The sequence below is a fragment of the Antechinus flavipes genome, chromosome 2 (assembly GCF_016432865.1).
Source record: "Antechinus flavipes isolate AdamAnt ecotype Samford, QLD, Australia chromosome 2, AdamAnt_v2, whole genome shotgun sequence".
Classification (NCBI taxonomy): domain Eukaryota; kingdom Metazoa; phylum Chordata; class Mammalia; order Dasyuromorphia; family Dasyuridae; genus Antechinus; species Antechinus flavipes.
In genome coordinates this window covers 222,434,918-222,451,671 of record NC_067399.1, presented here as the reverse complement: position 1 = coordinate 222,451,671, position 16,754 = coordinate 222,434,918, and the positions used below count along the sequence as shown (strand labels likewise).

Here is a 16,754-nt window from a genome sequence, read left to right as displayed (position 1 = left end):
AGCATGGCATGCCCACATCAAAGAAGGCAATAAGCTTTATGAGTAATGCAGAATAGCAATAATTCAAAAGAAATATGATATGTACAAATTTAGAGACATCCCCACTCCAAAAGTTCTTATAGATTGTTTGTATCCAACCTCTGGTAGAGTTTTCCAAGTTCATATTGGTCTGATTAGCCACAGACACACTATCTTTTGACCCCACAAAATGCTTATTAATATAATTATAGATTGACTGATTCCTAAGCTAGTCTCTGTTTCCTCAGCTATAAATGAACATATTGAACTAGATCAGGGATTGTTAGCCTAGAGTGCATGAACTTAAAATTTTTTTTTCTTAAGTACATTTCTTTTTTTTTTTTTCTCTTAACTACATTTCAATATGATTGGCTTCCTTTATGATCCTATATATTTTATTTTATGCATTTAGAATCATGGTTCTGAAAGAGGGTTCCTAGGCTTCACCAGATTGCCAAAGAGTTTTTGCTAAAGGTTAAGAAGCCCTGAACTAGATAATCTTTAAGATTCCTGCCAATCCTAATACCCAATTATTTTTATTTTATTATTTGCTGAGGCAATTGGGGTTAAGTGACTTGGCCAGGGTCACACAGCCATGAAGTCTTTAGTGTCTGAGGCCAGATTTGAACTCAGGTCCTTCTGACTTCAGGGTTGGTGCTCTATCCATTAAACCAACTAGCTGCCCCAACACCCAATTATTTAATGCAATTCAACACACATTTAGAAATCACCTACTGTACAGTAGAAAATAATGAAACAATCTCTGGCTTGGAGGAGCTTACTTTTTATGAGCAGAATACAACATATATCAAGTAAATAAATACAAGATCTATGCAAGGTAACACAAAGAAATTTCAAAAGATAGATTTGTTTGCTATCTACTTGCATACATGAGTTTATTTGCTATTCAGTATTTGCAACGATCTTCTGTATAACTAGTATTTGGTAGGAAGAGAGTCAACTTTTCAGATATAATCATTCCTCTTTAAAGGATATTGACCAAGATGTGACTTAAGAATAAAGAACTTGGGGCAACTAGATGGTGAATGGATAGAGCACCAGCCCTGAAGTCAAGAGTTCAAAATTGGACCTCAAATATTTAACATGTCCTAGCCGTGATCCTGGAAAAATCACTCAACACAAATTACTTCACCACAAAATAAGTCAACAAATAAATAAAAAGAAAGTAAGAAAGAAAAGAACAAAGAACTTAAGAACAAAGTCATTTCCCCAGTTGGTAATATTTAGGGGGCACAGAATTATAATTCTAGTCTGATATCCCCTCCTTCTTTAGAGAGCAGAACAAAGCTTTTTGATTCCTTCTCCTGCTCCTCTTTAGCCAGGACTCAAAGTCTCCTTTGAAGAGAGGTAGAAGAGATTCCAGAGATATCAATTCATATCTCCTTGTGAGCTGAATTTAGAAAACATGTGAAATACAAATAACATATATATATAAATTATATCTTACATAGGTACATAGAAAACTATAAAAATAGATATAAAGTAATGGGGGGGGGGTGACAGTCATGTCAAGAAAGCTCTAAAATGGTGTTTGAGGTGAGTCTTGAGGGAAAACATGATTCTAAAAGGTGGATGTGAAAAGGAAAGTGAATATCCAGCTTCGAGTCAGCCAGTACAAAAGCATGAAGAAAGGAAATGGAGTCTAACAGGTTCATGGGATGTGTAGTTCAGGCTTATGAAGGGGAGCAGTGTGTAATAAAAATAGGTTAGAGGTAAAGTTTAAATACCAAAGGCTTTAAAAGCCAAACAGAGAAGTTTTATTTGCTCCTGGAGATAATAAAGAGCTACTGGAGTTTATCGAGAGTCCTATGCTTTAGGACAGGGCTTCTTAAAACTTTTTTCCACTCGACTCCTTTTCAACAAATTTTTCCAGCATATTGGTTTCTTTTCAGCTTCCATATAATAGGTATACAAACCAAACTTTTATTGCTAATAAATCTTAATTTCATGACAACCTTCCCTCCTCCCCTCCCCCCCCCTTCCAATTCAGTTAGGAGACTGTATGGTGATTCAACTCACAGTTTAAGAAACTGGGCTTTATTTAAGGTGACTGCTTTGCCACTTCCTCCAGGAGTAGGTCCCTGTTTGGTTTTTCTGCCTTTGGGACTCCAGCTCTCCTTTAAGTATCAATAAAAATTTCACTTTCTATAGGAAGCCTTCCCAAGCTCATTTCCAATGCTTTTCCTCTTTTAATTTTTTCCTATTTATAACTTGCTTTGTTGATTCCTCTCCTCCTTACCTCATGTAGATTGTAAACTCTTTGAGGACAGGGACTAACTTTTGCCTTTTTTCATATTCTGGTCATTTATCCCTTAGATATTTAATAAATGTTTTTCCATTGATCAATAAGGAGATGCCAGGCATAATCCGCTTCATAAATATTTGAATGAATATAACCACTTTGAAGTTACAGAAAATGAAAAAAATAAGAAACTCATCCAAAGTCACAAAGGGTACAAAAGTCAACCAGAATCTGAACCCTGGTCCACTAAGGCAAAATCCCCGTTTGTCATAATGGTTTCGACTTTTCAAGGGACTTAGCCTATGGTTAAACTAACAATGGCCACAGTCTTCTGGAAAACCAGATTACAACATAAACACAGCCAGAGTTTTCCTGCATGAGGCAATCCTTTTGCAAATCCCAATCTCCGTTTCCAGACGCAGCGAAACTGTGATCATTGTTCCGGGTAAATTTAAGTGCGATTAGTAATTTAGGAAACTAGGGATGGAAACCAAAACTGAAAAACAAGAGGTTAAGTGAAGAGGTGGAAGGAGCACAGATCCGGCGCTTGCCTGGCCTCGAGAACCTGCCGGGCCTGGGAAGAACGTGGGGGAAGGGTTCCCTCGCTTACGTGCGCCTAGCGTAAGGGGAACTTCAGTGGCCACGCAAAACGGCTGAGCCTCTGAGACGCTTGCGTCGTTGCTGGAGAGTCGGCGCGTTGTAGAGGGAATGAGAGCACTTCTCACCGGCGCGGCGCAGAAAATTTAGTGCGCTTGCGTGATGGGAGAGGAGCGAAGAGGCGAGGGAAGAGAGTTGCGCTTGCGCAGAAGCAAGCTCCGCTTTGGGGGTGGGGGGCTGCCGGGCCTGGGTTGCGGCTGCGGGTGGGGCCCGGCGCGGCGCTGCTGAGTTCTTCTGAGTTGGGCGGTGCCGACGAGGAGGAGCTTGGAGGCTGTGGCAGCGCTGGCGGCTAGTCCCTGACGCGGCTGCGTTCGTGGGCGCTCCCTCCCCCCCCCTTCTGGTTCACTTATTTAATTATTTATTTTCTGTCTCGGTGTGTGTGGGTCTGTGGGGGGTGAACGTGTCCTGCTCCGTGGGGCTGGGGGGAGGGAAAGGGGGAGCCGGGGCCGAGCCCAAAGGGGTGTGATTCGCTCGGGAGCGCGGGCCGCCCGTACCGTCGTCACCGCCGCCGTCACCGTCACGACCGCCGAGAAGCCCTTGTTCCCGCGGTCGGGAAGGAGATTCGAGCGTCTACAAGATGGCGGACGGGGAGCTGAATGTGGATAGTCTAATCACCCGGCTTCTGGAGGGTGAGTACGGGCGGGACAGGAGCGGACACCGGGAGTGCCGCTGCCTTCTCCCCAGTCTCGCGTGTCCCCGGGGATGCGAAGCAGGATGGTGGTGGAGGCTGAGTGCAGCCCGAGCCATGGCGTGATACCCCCACCTCCCAGCCACCGGGTACGCGGCCTCCCGCGGGGTAGAGGGGCTCTGGGTTGTAGTCCTCTTCTCTCTGCGGGAAGCCTGGCGAATTGGTTGGGCTGCTGGGGGGAGGGGAGGGATTGGCGCGGTGGGAGCGCGGGCCCCCTCCCTCTCGCTTCCCCGCCTCCCCCGGGGGGCGGGGAGAGACTGGAGCTCAGGGGCTTGCAAAGAAACCCCCCCCCAACCCCCGGAAGGGAAAGCGACTAGAACTGACTCCCCGCTTTTACTCCGGGGTGGAGGATGAGAAGGAACAAGGTGTCTCCGGGAATTCCGGAGACTCACAGGTTGTACGGATAAATCCAGTGTCCTAGTCTCTAGAAATTGACCTTTGGTGACTCTTTCCTTCCTTTGTACCCGGGGTTCGGTTGATCTCCCTTCTTTAAGCGTTTGAATTTGCTTCTATTTTCGGGACGCTTGCTGAGGGATAAAATATTGATAAAGAAGTGAAGGGGGTTGGGAAGAGTTGAGTAGTCCAGATTTTATTAAAATATCTAATACCTTAGCTAGATTTTAGAATTTGGGCGTTTGGGATTGCTCCCCTCTTTTGGACAGATGGGAAAAGAAATCAGCATTGAAAGTCTAAATGAAGTATCCTCAATAAATAAAAAAGGAATGGTGGAATTGGGGTGTGTGGCTTCAGTGATTCAAATGAATTAAAGTTACTTTTGTGCAATCCAAGTCTAATTAGTATTGTGTAGAAATGAAAAGTAGCTTCCCTCCCTTTTTTCTTAAGGATTTCAGGTAATAAATTTCATTGACTACGTTTGAATTCTCCTGAGTCATGTAGTTTTTAAACCCTTTTTCGTGAAGGTATAGTGAAGTATAGGTTTTGTTTTTTTTTTAAATTATAAAACATAAAAATGTGAATTGTAGGTTTCATTTTCTTTACTGCCTTGGTCCCCTTAACATTCCCCACACACCCCCACACATAAAGAAAAGTACCCAGAAATTTAGGTAACTAATTACTTTGTGTGTTATAGTAGGAAAAACATTTTTAGGCTGAGAATTCTTTTCTCAGTTAACCATACCGGGATGTATTTTAGCATCATCAACTGCCCTCATTTGTTTGTTTTGTAAATTACATGAAAACAGTTGATACAGTTGAAGCAATACTACTTGCTTTGAGGTTTATTTTTTTCTTTTTGGAAAGTTCCTTTTTGCAACCTGTTTGTATCCAAAGAACTAATTAATTCTGTATATTGTATCCATTGTATGGCTAAATGTATTAAATCCAGAAGTGAAGTCTGTAGCAATTTATTGCTTAAATAGGAAACAAAGTTTTATCATGAACTCTTTGCCTTTTCCTCTACGCTGTCAGTTAGTTATCACTGGGAGGCCCCCTGGTGCCTATAGTAAGTGTTAACTTCTTAACGGACTTCTAACGCGTCTGAAAAATTTTGAGGTTGAAGTCTTTCTGTTGATTTAAAGGACTTTGATTAAAAAAAAAATCAATAAAAGTAAAGTAATTTGGAAAAATAGGTGTGTCTTTTATAGAAGGTGTTGAGCTATGAAATTACCACAGTCTATGATAAAGAGCTTAATTCATTCCTTGAAATTGTCTGGCTACTGAGAGCATAACACAAGCCTGAATCCCCAAATATTCAAACTCACTATATTGTGGAGAAAAACAAACAAACAAACCTTAGAACTAAGACTCTGGAAACGTGGATTCTTGCCTTTTGGAGTTAAAGTGAATTTTATTAATCCTGGGAGCAGTCCCTAATATGGCCAGAATTTTCTAAGTATGTGACAGTGTGCCTCTTTCTTATTTGAAAAAATAAAAATAAATTTTAGGTTGCCCACCTTTTGCTATTGGAAGAATCAAGTAAGATACAAATTAAAAACACTGGAAACTAGAATACATTATGTATGTGTCGGGTATTGCCTGTCTGGTTAAAAAAAAATGTATAATACACATAAAATCCATTTTTAAAAGCCCAACTTTCAATGTCCATACTTTAAATAAGTTGGATCAATAAATTGATGTAATCAGATATTGCTTTTAAGCTAGATTACTGACTTGGAAAAAATATCAGAATTTTGCTGACCTCATAGGGGATCACTATTGGTATGATTTCTGAGTTTGGGTTTGTACTTTAAAAATATAAATTTAACTGGACTTGTGATCTCATTGATATAGGAACTTTGCACTTAAAATTATTTTAAAAGTCTTTATTTTTTCTTATGTTAATATATTTTGTTATGTATGGTCCGATTATTATATTTTGCTAATTGATATTTTGGAACATCTTTTTGAAATTCACTTGCATTTTGGTATGATGCTAGAGTTATGAAAGTTCATAATGCTTAGAAGGGAAAAAGTGAAACTGAAAAATCATATTAGGGCTATTTATATTTTTATGTGGACATGTAAGTCAATCACTAGTTTAAAATAAAGATTTTAATTTCTCTTTTACTTAACCATTAGAATATGTTGTAATGAATAGTGATAGATTTGGAATTAGATTTGTATTTAAATTCCACCTCTTTTATAAGGTGTGCACAACTCAGTCACACTCTTTCTCATCTTTTCTTCATCTGTCAAATGAGGTTGAACTTAGTGGTCTCTAAATTCCCATCCAGCTCTGGATAATGGGATCCTAATTTGAAATAAGACTTTGTATTTTCTACACACAGGAAGAAATATATCGAATCTTTGCTAAATGGTAATTATACTTTATAGTCCTGATTTTTTTTCTCTTCTTTTTTAGCCCGACACACTTGTAGTACACTTGTAGATATTTATGATTCATTTTATATGAATTTGTCTATTTTAGAGATTCTTAACACATATCATCAATGCAATATATTTCAAAGGGCTTTTAGATCCTCTATATAAAAGACATTTTTTAGTAGGTTTATATTTAATACATATTAGCATTTTATTTTTGTTCAGGACTGATACTTTTTACCAGTTAATTTCTAGTGTTGATTCTACCACCAGTCTGATCTTTTTTTTTTTTTCCATAGCAAGAATTCTTTACCTGAACTTGATAGCTTTATGTATCACATATGCATAAATTGCGAGGGACATTGAACTTCATTTGAGGGAGTCACTATCCATCCAGCTAACTTAGATGCCTATAGGCTTGACCTTTTTTAATTTAATTTTATTTTTTTAATAATAAAGCCTGGAACTCCTAATGTGGAACTTCCTCAACTGATGCAGATCCTCATCTTCTTTGCCACTTATTGTCTTAATAACCTGGGGCACTTAAGTAGATTGTCCTAGATGTAGAGGAAAGGACTTGAACCTCGGTTTTTCAGAATGGAGGCCAGACTCTTTTTGCCTTTCCCAGCACTCCAATACACTCAGACCTGACCTGTCTTCTAGCCTTACCTTTGCTCAGACAAACAAAAAATCCTGCTTCTTATTTTCTAATAGCTTCTATATTGTGTGTTTGAGACTTTCTCTTTCTCTCTCTTTTCTTTTCTTTTCTTTTTTTTTTTTTGGTAACTTGTTAAGAATTTTAAAATCTTATTAATTGATAACTTGTTTTATATTATCAAATTATATATTACAAAATTAAATTTTTTTTACATTACTATATTTGTACCTAGCTATTCCTATGTAACAAAGAATAAAAGATAAAATTGACACAAGCCAGTTTCTGATGATATGTGCAATATTCCATACCTGTTGTTTCCTCAGCCTATGCACTGATAAGAATGGTGGAGCAATTTTTTTCAGCTCTTCTTTGAAACTAATCTTTGTTATTGAGATTATATGCAGTTCAATTTTGATTTTTAGTTTTTAAAATTTACATGATTGTATATAGTGTTTTCCTAGCTCTTCTTCACTCTGCATTGATATTTCTTTTTGTGTTTCTCTGAATTCCTTGTGTATAGTTTCTGCATCATAGAAATGCTTCATCACATTCATGCACCACAATTTATTTTGTCATCTTGCATTTTGTTTACAGTTCTTTATTTCTATATAAGTGCTGCTATGAATATTTTGGCATGTGGAGTGCCTTTTTGTCTTTATATTCTTGTGGCATATTATGGCTAAAAACAAGTTTTCCAGATTAAAGGGTACGAACATTTTAGTCAACTTTAAAAAGCACAATTCCAAGTTGTTTCCCAGATTGGTTTGAAGAGTTCACAACTTCATCATCAGTCTATTTAGTATGCAGTGTTTAGCTCTTCTTACATTGGAGAGGTTATGGTTTAACCACCTGGTCATTTGGGAATGAGTTTGAAGTCATCATTAGACATGAAATTGATATAGTACACAGCTCTTTAATGTTCTCACATATGTTTAGAATAAGGTTTTGGTTCTTTTAGCTTTATAATAAAATTAGATTTAACATTTGAATATGACCTCGTTTAAATGTTTAGGATGGAATTTGGGTTTTTTTTAAGCTTTATAATCATTAGACTAACATTTGAAAATTATAACATGACCTCATTGAAAAATTGGCATTACGTGGAAATTTTTCTAAATGTGAGAATTAAATTAAAATTAGATTTAAAATTGAATATTTTTAACTCAATAATTTTTATTAAAAAAAGCTTGGTTTTTTAAAGACAAACCATTTTCCATCTTGCACCTTATTTACTCATTTTGAATGTAAATGTATAAATGCCATTGCTTGTGATCTTGTAGTAAAATGGCAGGCAAAGCAAATAAAAATGTGCTTGGAAATCCAGTTCTGTGTATGATAAAAGAATGGAATTTTTAAAAGGAAATATGAAATTACTTCAAACACTTTTTACATTTTCTGATTAAATCTTTCAAATTTTTTAGGGGTTTTAGTCCCTTTTCCCTTTTAAAAAAATTTTAATAAAGTGTCATTATTCTTGTAGGAATGATGGGGAAAGATGGGCTTGCTGATAGTATAGTTCTTCGGGTTCAAAATTGATTAAAAGGCCAGAGTTGGAGAAGTCATTGTGGTATGGTGTCAACTTGGAAAGTGGTCTTCAGGAAAATGATCTAGAAATGGAGCATTGTTGCTGTTCGGTATTTGATCAGCATTTTGGATGCCCACCCATCAGTCATTTTTCAATCTCTTGTGACAAATAAAGAATTGAAATGATCAGATACAGAAACTTTGGTAATTTGTACTGTAGTTTATATTATTAGTCTCCCTTCTCTTTGCAATGGAGAATTGGTTTTTTGCTTCTCTACTGCCTTCATTGATTTTTTTGTTTTGTAACTCAAAAAGTTCAATTTCCTTTTAATGAAATTTTTTTTTTTTCCTATCTTCTTCACATAAGGAACTTCCTTATCAAGGTGACTCTAATCTGTCAAAGTTTTACTCGGCTATTTTTTAGCCAGGTGGCCCCATGATTCTCCCATAAAGCCTTCCCTTGTCTCCCCATTTGGAAATAGTCCTTTATTGGACCTTGATTAGCATGTGTTTTTATTCAGTTATGATTTGTAATTACTTTTATATGTTCTCACTAAATTATAAACTCCTCTGAGATTACTGATCTCCATGTCTCCTTTGTATTTAGCATAATATCTTGCCATATAAGGGCTTAATAAAGGTAAGAGGAGAAGGGAGGATTGCTGTAGTGGTCTAGTTTTCTTATACTTAGATCAATACCTTGGGATCCTTGGTGCAGGTCCACTGAAGCAGATGGCAAAAGTGATTAACAGTGGTCAGTACATCAAGGACCTATCACAGATTGAACTTTCAGAAAGGTAAAGTAATATGCTCAAGGTCAGACAAGTAGTATGTCAAAAGTAGCATTTGACCTCAGGTCTCCCTGACTCAAAAGTCACTATCTACTGTGCCATGCTTAATCTCTCTGTTTAGCATGTTTAATTTGCTATTTTCCAGTTCTTAATGAACTTTTATTCTATTAATTTTTATCATATTTTTAAAAATTGAAAGGAAAATTCTTGGTATGATGTGAATCTAAGGTATACAAGACTCATACCATCTACCCAGGGCATCACTACTCCTTGTTGGTACTTGTCAAAGAAAAGAGAAGGAAATAATCAGACCTTCAATATTGAATTTACCTGCCTTTAAATATAACGGTTACATGAACTTGGGTTATATGAACAAAGACATGAAATGATAATTCATATAAAAATAATTTAAAAGAGAATTCACACCCATATGTTATCAGATTTTCATTCAAAATTACTATAGAATTCAGAAAATAATGCATTAATGTATACTCAGGACTTACATTTAACTATGACACTCCTTATAGAAATAAATATTTAAATAATTGGACAGACATTTCCTCTTCATGCTTGAACCCAGCCAGTGTAATAGAAATTCCAATAATGCCTACACTTATTTACAGATTTAGTGTTCTGTCAAATAAATTACCAAAGAACTACTTGATAAAACTTGAAAATATTTCAGTTCATTTAGAGAACAAAATATAGACTCTCAAGAGAAATATGGGGGGAAAGTAGAAAGGAAAGGATCTCAAAATTGAAAACCACTTGATACTGGTTAAAAACTAGAAAAGTATAATCTACTAATAGACTAGATAAATCTAATCCAGGAGCAGTCAGACATAAGTGTTCAGTCAACTCAAGCAAGCTGCTGAGAAAGTTGGTAAGAAGTATGTAATGAATTAGCTCTATACCAAATACAGTAATTGGCTCCAAATATCTATACCTATAAAAAGATCAAATAATTTTTTAAAGATATAAGAAATGATACTATGGTTTTAATAATATAATGATAAGATACCTTTCACAACTGATGAGGTGAAGATTTAAGCAGTGTCCAAAGCTGACCACGAAAGAATTTTTTCAATAGTATTTTATTTTTCCAAATATATGCAAATATATTTGCATTTTTGTTTTTCTTCCTGGGTTATTTTTACCTTCTGAATCCAATTCTCCCTGTGCAAGAAGAGAACTGTTCGGTTCTGCAAACATATATTGTATCTAGGATATACTGTAACCTATTTAACATATATAGGACTGCTTGCCATCTAGGGGAGGGGATGGAGGGAGGGAGGGAAAAAATTGGAACAGAAGTGAGTGCAAGGGATAGTGTTGTAAAAAAATTACCCTGGCATGGATTCTGTCAAAATAAATGGATTTTAAAATAAAATAAATAAACAAACAAACAAACAAAAAAAATATGCAAATATAGTTTTCAATATTCACCTCTGCAAAACTTTGTGTTCCAAATTTTTCTTCCTACCCTTCCTACCATATCCCCAAGATAGCAAGTAGTAATCTAGCATAGGTTAAACATGTGTAATTGAAAAATGTTTTGATTAAATTAAAAGCTTTTGTAAGTATTAAACAACATAACTAAAAAAGACTGCCTTTGAGGGGCAGGATATTTGCATTATCATCAAACCTCTAAGGCCCACCCTCTGTAAGGGTCATGGGCAGCCTCACCTTGTCATGCCCTATCAGAAAACCTTGAGGTTAAATTTTCTCTATAAATCTATTTCAGGCAGGCCCAGGCCATGCCGATGCCCTCTTTTTGTGTTAGTCCACCATGGCACTCTGCCTCATGATGACTTTCCTCTTACCCCTCTCCCATGGCACATGGTGCTTCCTACTCCCAGCATGCCTTTTGGTGGCTCTCCTCTCTTCCTTATAGCTAACTAACTCTTTTGGGGTGCTAAGTCCCTTTCAGGATTTAGCTGCTAGCTGAGAGTATGCCCCAGTCTCATGAGGTGTTTCCTTTTTCCTGGTAAATGGCAAGTTCTAGTAGGGAACTTGCTCTTTCCATCATTAATTATTAAAACTCTTTTTATGCTCTCCCCACTCTATTTCATATTTACCATTCCTAATGTCTATTATAAGTCTACATTTTGTTTGTAACCTCTTTTAAAGAAACCTACTTTTTGCCAAAAAGAAAAAAAAATTATATCCAGATATTTAGGGAACTGACACAAATAGATTAACTCAAAAGTCTTAGTGCCATTTAAAGCTTTTAAGACACTGTATATAAAATGGAATACTTCCTTAATAGATAAGTGGTCAAAGCATTTGAACAGACAATTATCTTTTTTTTTTAATTTTTATTTAATAATTACTTTATATTGACAGAATCCATGCCAGGGTAATTTTTTTTACAACATTATCCCTTGCACTCGTTTCTGTTCCGATTTTTCCCCTCCCTCCCTCCACCCCCTCCCCTAGATGGCAAGCAGTCCTATATATGTTAGATATGTTGCAGTATATCCTAGATACAATATATGTTTGCAGAACCGAACAATTCTCTTGTTGCACAGGGAGAATTGGATTCAGAAGATATAAATAACCCGGGAAGAAAAACAAAAATGCAGATAGTTCACATTCGTTTCCCAGTGTTCTTTCTTTGGGTGTAGCTGCTTCTGTCCGTCATTTATCAATTGAAACTCAGGTCTCTTTGTCAAAGAATTCCACTTCCGTCAAAATATGTCCTCATACAATATCGTTGTCGAAGTGTATAATGATCTCCTGGTTCTGCTCTTTTCACTTAGCATCAGTCCATGTAAGTCTCTCCAAGCCTCTCTGTATTCATCCTGCTGGTCATTTCTTACAGAACAATAATATTCCATAACATTCATATACCACAATTTACCCAGCCATTCTCCAATTGATGGGCATCCATTCATTTTCCAGTTTCTAGCCACTACAAACAGGGCTGCTACAAACATTTTGGCACATACAGGTCCCTTTCCCTTCTTTAGTATTTCTTTGGGATATAAGCCCAATAGAAACACTGCTGGATCAAAGGGTATGCACAATTTGATAACTTTTTGGGCATAATTCCAGATTGCTCTCCAGAATGGTTGGATTTGTTCACAACTCCACCAACAATGCATTAGTGTCCCAGTTTTCCCGCATCCCCTCCAACATTCATCATTATTTTTTCCTGTCATCTTAGCCAATCTGACAGGTGTGTAGTGGTATCTCAGAGTTGTCTTAATTTGCATTTCTCTGATCAATAATGATTTGGAACACTCTTTCATATGAGTGGTAATAGTTTCAATTTCATCCTCTGAAAATTGTCTTGAACAGACAATTATCAAAGGAAGTGGAAGCTATCAACAAATGTGAAAGAATACTCTAAATCACCTATAAAAGTAAAGCAATTTAAAATAATTCTGAGGTTTCATCTCATAATTATCACCAAAGATAATAAAGAGTGGTGAAACAGGAACACTAACATTTTATAGGTAGATGTGAATTGACCCCAACCATTCTGGGGAAAAAAAATTTGTGATTATTTAAGAATCATCACTAAACTTAGCAAATTTTGGCACAGTCATCTCACTATTGAGCATATATTTCAGGAAGGTCAGTGACAAAAAGAGAAGTCTGTTAGTAGATATAATTGACTCCTTTCCTCATAGTATTAGGTGAAGCAGATTGAAACTTATAACCTTGTGACTTCGTTATGTCAGTTGGGTTCATTGTGAAGTCTGAGTTCCTGAGCCAGTGCAACAAAGGTGCTCCTCTAGAGCAAAGAGTGCATTATCTTTGAGACCCCAGTTCAATGATAGTTGACAATAGAATTCAAACAACAGTACTGTTGCTTTTGGATGTGAACTTTTTCAATGACTTTCCACCTTGCCTCTTCATCTCTAGCTTTTTTCAAGGTAGCTAGCATCCCATTTTCTACAAGAATTCTTTCTTGATTTCCCCTTAATGCTAATGCCCTTCTGTAAGATTTTCTCCAATTTTTTCTTTATATAACTTAATTGTACATGCGTCTCCTTCCCACCCTGAATTCCCCCACCCTCCCAGCTCTTTGATAGGAAGAACTGTTCTTGCCTTTATTTGTATCCCCTATTGCTTAGTACAATGTTTGGCACATGATAAATACTTCTTTACTTGACATTAATGCAGGATGTCCATGCCTGGAATGCACTCCCCTCCCTCCTTCACCTTTCAGTCTCCTTATTTGAAATGCTAGTTCAAGTCCTAGCTCCTTTTCCTCCATCTTGCTTTTCCTTATCCCCTCTGGGTGACAAGTTATTTCTTCCTCCTCAAATTTTCCTGGATCACTTTGCATCTTTCCTTTGCTCTTTATATTTTGTATCCTACTTTTTTATGTACATGTTAAGATATTCTATTTTAAATTATAAGATCTTTGGAACAAAGAGTAAACTTTTATCATCATTGTTTCCCTAGTGCCTGTCATATAATGGGCACTTAACAAATTAACAAGAGCATATCATGAATGACTTTCCTCACCACAACCCTATAAAATATGATCCAAGAGATGTGAAAAATGAGGCTCTAAGGACTAAGTGATGAATTTTTTGTCTATCTGCAGGGAATGTGAGCACCTGTTTGACTACTAAGGCTCAGCACTTTTTTATTATGTCATTCTCATCATGCCTATCAGGAACAGAGATATATACCTAGAGTTACATATTATAATCAGTGGATGTTATTAAAAATCAAGGTAACTAAGAATTTTTAGTTGCATTGGAATGGTTATAACTTTGAGACATGGAAATTCTGACAGACCATTTGTACTGTTTTCCCCCTAATTTTTGGAATAACCCTTCTAAACGATATAAATATAAAATAATTTAATAAATATAAATAGTTTTCCCTCAAAAATGGACTTAAGTTTTTCATAGGAAAGGAGAGATCTGAAAGACCATAAATTAAGAATGTTATTCTAAAAGGAGTCCTTTAAAAAATTTACTCAAATTGGGAATATTATTACCTCTTAACACCCTTTACTCTCCCCCTGCCCCTTTTTTGGGGATAGGTCTAAATGAGTTTTAAACTGGCGTTATAAATGATTTAGATCTTTACTTAGGGATTGGATAACATTTCAGATTATTTGGCTATTCCCTCTTTCCTTTCTTTTCTTTCTCTCCTCACTTATTTTTCTCTTTCCTCAGTAGAATATAGAACTGAAAGTCCATGGTATAATGGAAAGGGTACTTGCTTTGGTGTGACAGGACCTGGATTTTAACTTTGGCTCTACCACGTAATACTGTGACTTTAGACAAGTAACTATACCTGTTGGATTCAGTTTCCTCATCTGTAAAATCTGGACATTTTTAAAGATGACTTCAGGGAGAAGGGCCTCTGTTGTACTTATTGAATAGAATTTTGTATTTTGATTTCAGAAATGAATGAGGGAGGGACTATTTTTTTAATAAAATTATTTTAAAAGTTTTGTGTATGTATTTTAATCCAAGTATATTATGCTCTTTGTGTCTCTTTGGTGCAGTCTCAGGATGTTGAATAAATTCTTGAATAAATTATTTTCTCCTTTATTGTTTTTTTGGTTGTAACAAATAGTTACTTTCTAAAACTAAAATATGGCACTTTTCAAATGATTATCAAAATGGCATGTTAAAAAAAAACCCACTTATAGTTTAAAATGATGCCTCCGAATTTAGCCTTCTCAGATTTGATCTTATTTGAAAAATGCATTTATTTTATTTCACTTTAAAGTTAATATTATGGTGGTTTTATTCAATTCAGTACTTACTGAATGCCTGTGTTGAGTCCAACATATAATTCTCAAATTATTGCAATTAAGTACTTCTTAATTACTTGTTATTTAATTGGCTTTCTCTCATTCTTGCCATGTTGGTAAGAACTTGATGATCTTTCAAAGAATAAGCTATAAAGCAGATATTTGTTTAAAAATTTGAATGTTGATAACATCTCCAAAATGTAGTTCTGCCTAGAAATACAGAAAAGAGGTAAAAAATAGTTCATCACTTAAATAGCTTGTATTTTATTTAGCTAACTAGAGTATTTTTTCACCTTGCTAAACCAATATCTCATTCTTCAAATCTCCATCTTATCTTTTTTTTGCTTGTCTATTTTTTCTTTGCTACCCATTAACTATTTTGTTTTTCTTATTTTCTTTTTCTATGTCCATTCCTGCCCTATTCTTTTCATTTACCAATTTTTTAAATGAACTTTAAATTTAAGTCAACATTTAAATGATTTAAATATCACTAGACATTTTAATCTTCAAAAAAGATGACATATAGCATCTATTACATGCCCCTATTTTAAAAATACATATTAAATTTAACACAGGAATAGCAAAATTGCCCTGATTATAGTATTTCTTTCTGAAGTTCTTTTTTCTAATTTCTTCTGTACTTCTGCTCAAAATTACTCCCATTCAAAAGTCTTCGATGAATGTATGTATAGAAACTTTTTATACCTACCTTATTGATTTAATATTGTATTCATCACAATGACTTTTCCAAACCATATCATCTTGTAACCACCTTATGTCTTTATTGACCCCTGTCAGTTTAAAGGACTTCACTTATTAAATACTTAATGAAAAAAAATAAGGCCTTTCACTCTTCTTCACACATCATTCAAGTATCATCCCCTAATGTTTCCTCCTTCACCCCTGTCTCAGATGAAGTCCTATTTGCCCAGTTTTAACCCCTCTACATGCATCTTTGATCTCATCTTCTCCAGCAGGTTGCTTGTGTTATTATTCCATTCTTTCTTTTTTATCCTTAATGTCTTATCTAATAGTTCCATCTCAGATGTTTACCGATCTGCCCATCCTTTCCCCAAAACAACAGCAACAACTACAACCTTCATTTGATTTGACTACAAACTTCACTTGATCATCTTTTCTAGCTATCATATATTCTTGTCTAGATTAAACTCTGTGAGATAGTCAATATTTGGTATAGTATAGTATAGCATATATAATGGTGCCCTCCTTTCATTTTTCTCTAAAACAGGGCTTCTTAAAGTTTTTCTTTCCTTGACCTTTTTTCATCCAAGAAATTTTTACATGAACATAGATACATAAAATAAGTATAAAAATCAAGTGTTTACTGATAATAAATCATAATTTTGCAACTTTCACATTCACTTATGAGACTCTATATGGGATTGCAAACCATAGTTTAAGAAGCTGTACAACTATCCTTTTCTCTCTCAATCCTCATCCTTGATCTCTATAGCAACCTTCATAGCTGATCACCAATTCTTGGGTGCTCTCTCCTCTCTGGATTTTTATGAAATTTCCTTTTACTTGTTATCTTTTCTAATCTCAGTCTCCTTTGTTGGATCTTCATCTGTGGTCATATCCACTAATTATAGCTGTCCCCTGAGATCTGTCCTGATTTG

At 35.8% G+C, this 16,754-nt stretch overlaps 1 protein-coding gene across 1 annotated transcript in view; it reads left to right on the top strand.

Annotated features, from left to right (window-relative positions):
• The first annotated feature begins 3,346 nt into the window (after positions 1-3,346).
• PPP1CB (protein phosphatase 1 catalytic subunit beta) overlaps positions 3,347-16,754 on the top strand; it is a 72,798-nt gene continuing 59,390 nt past the window's right edge. Inside the window, exon 1 of the mRNA XM_051976222.1 lies at positions 3,347-3,567. Within this exon, the coding sequence (XP_051832182.1) occupies positions 3,516-3,567 (52 nt within the window). The 5' untranslated portion in view covers positions 3,347-3,515. The remainder of the gene's footprint in view (positions 3,568-16,754) is intronic.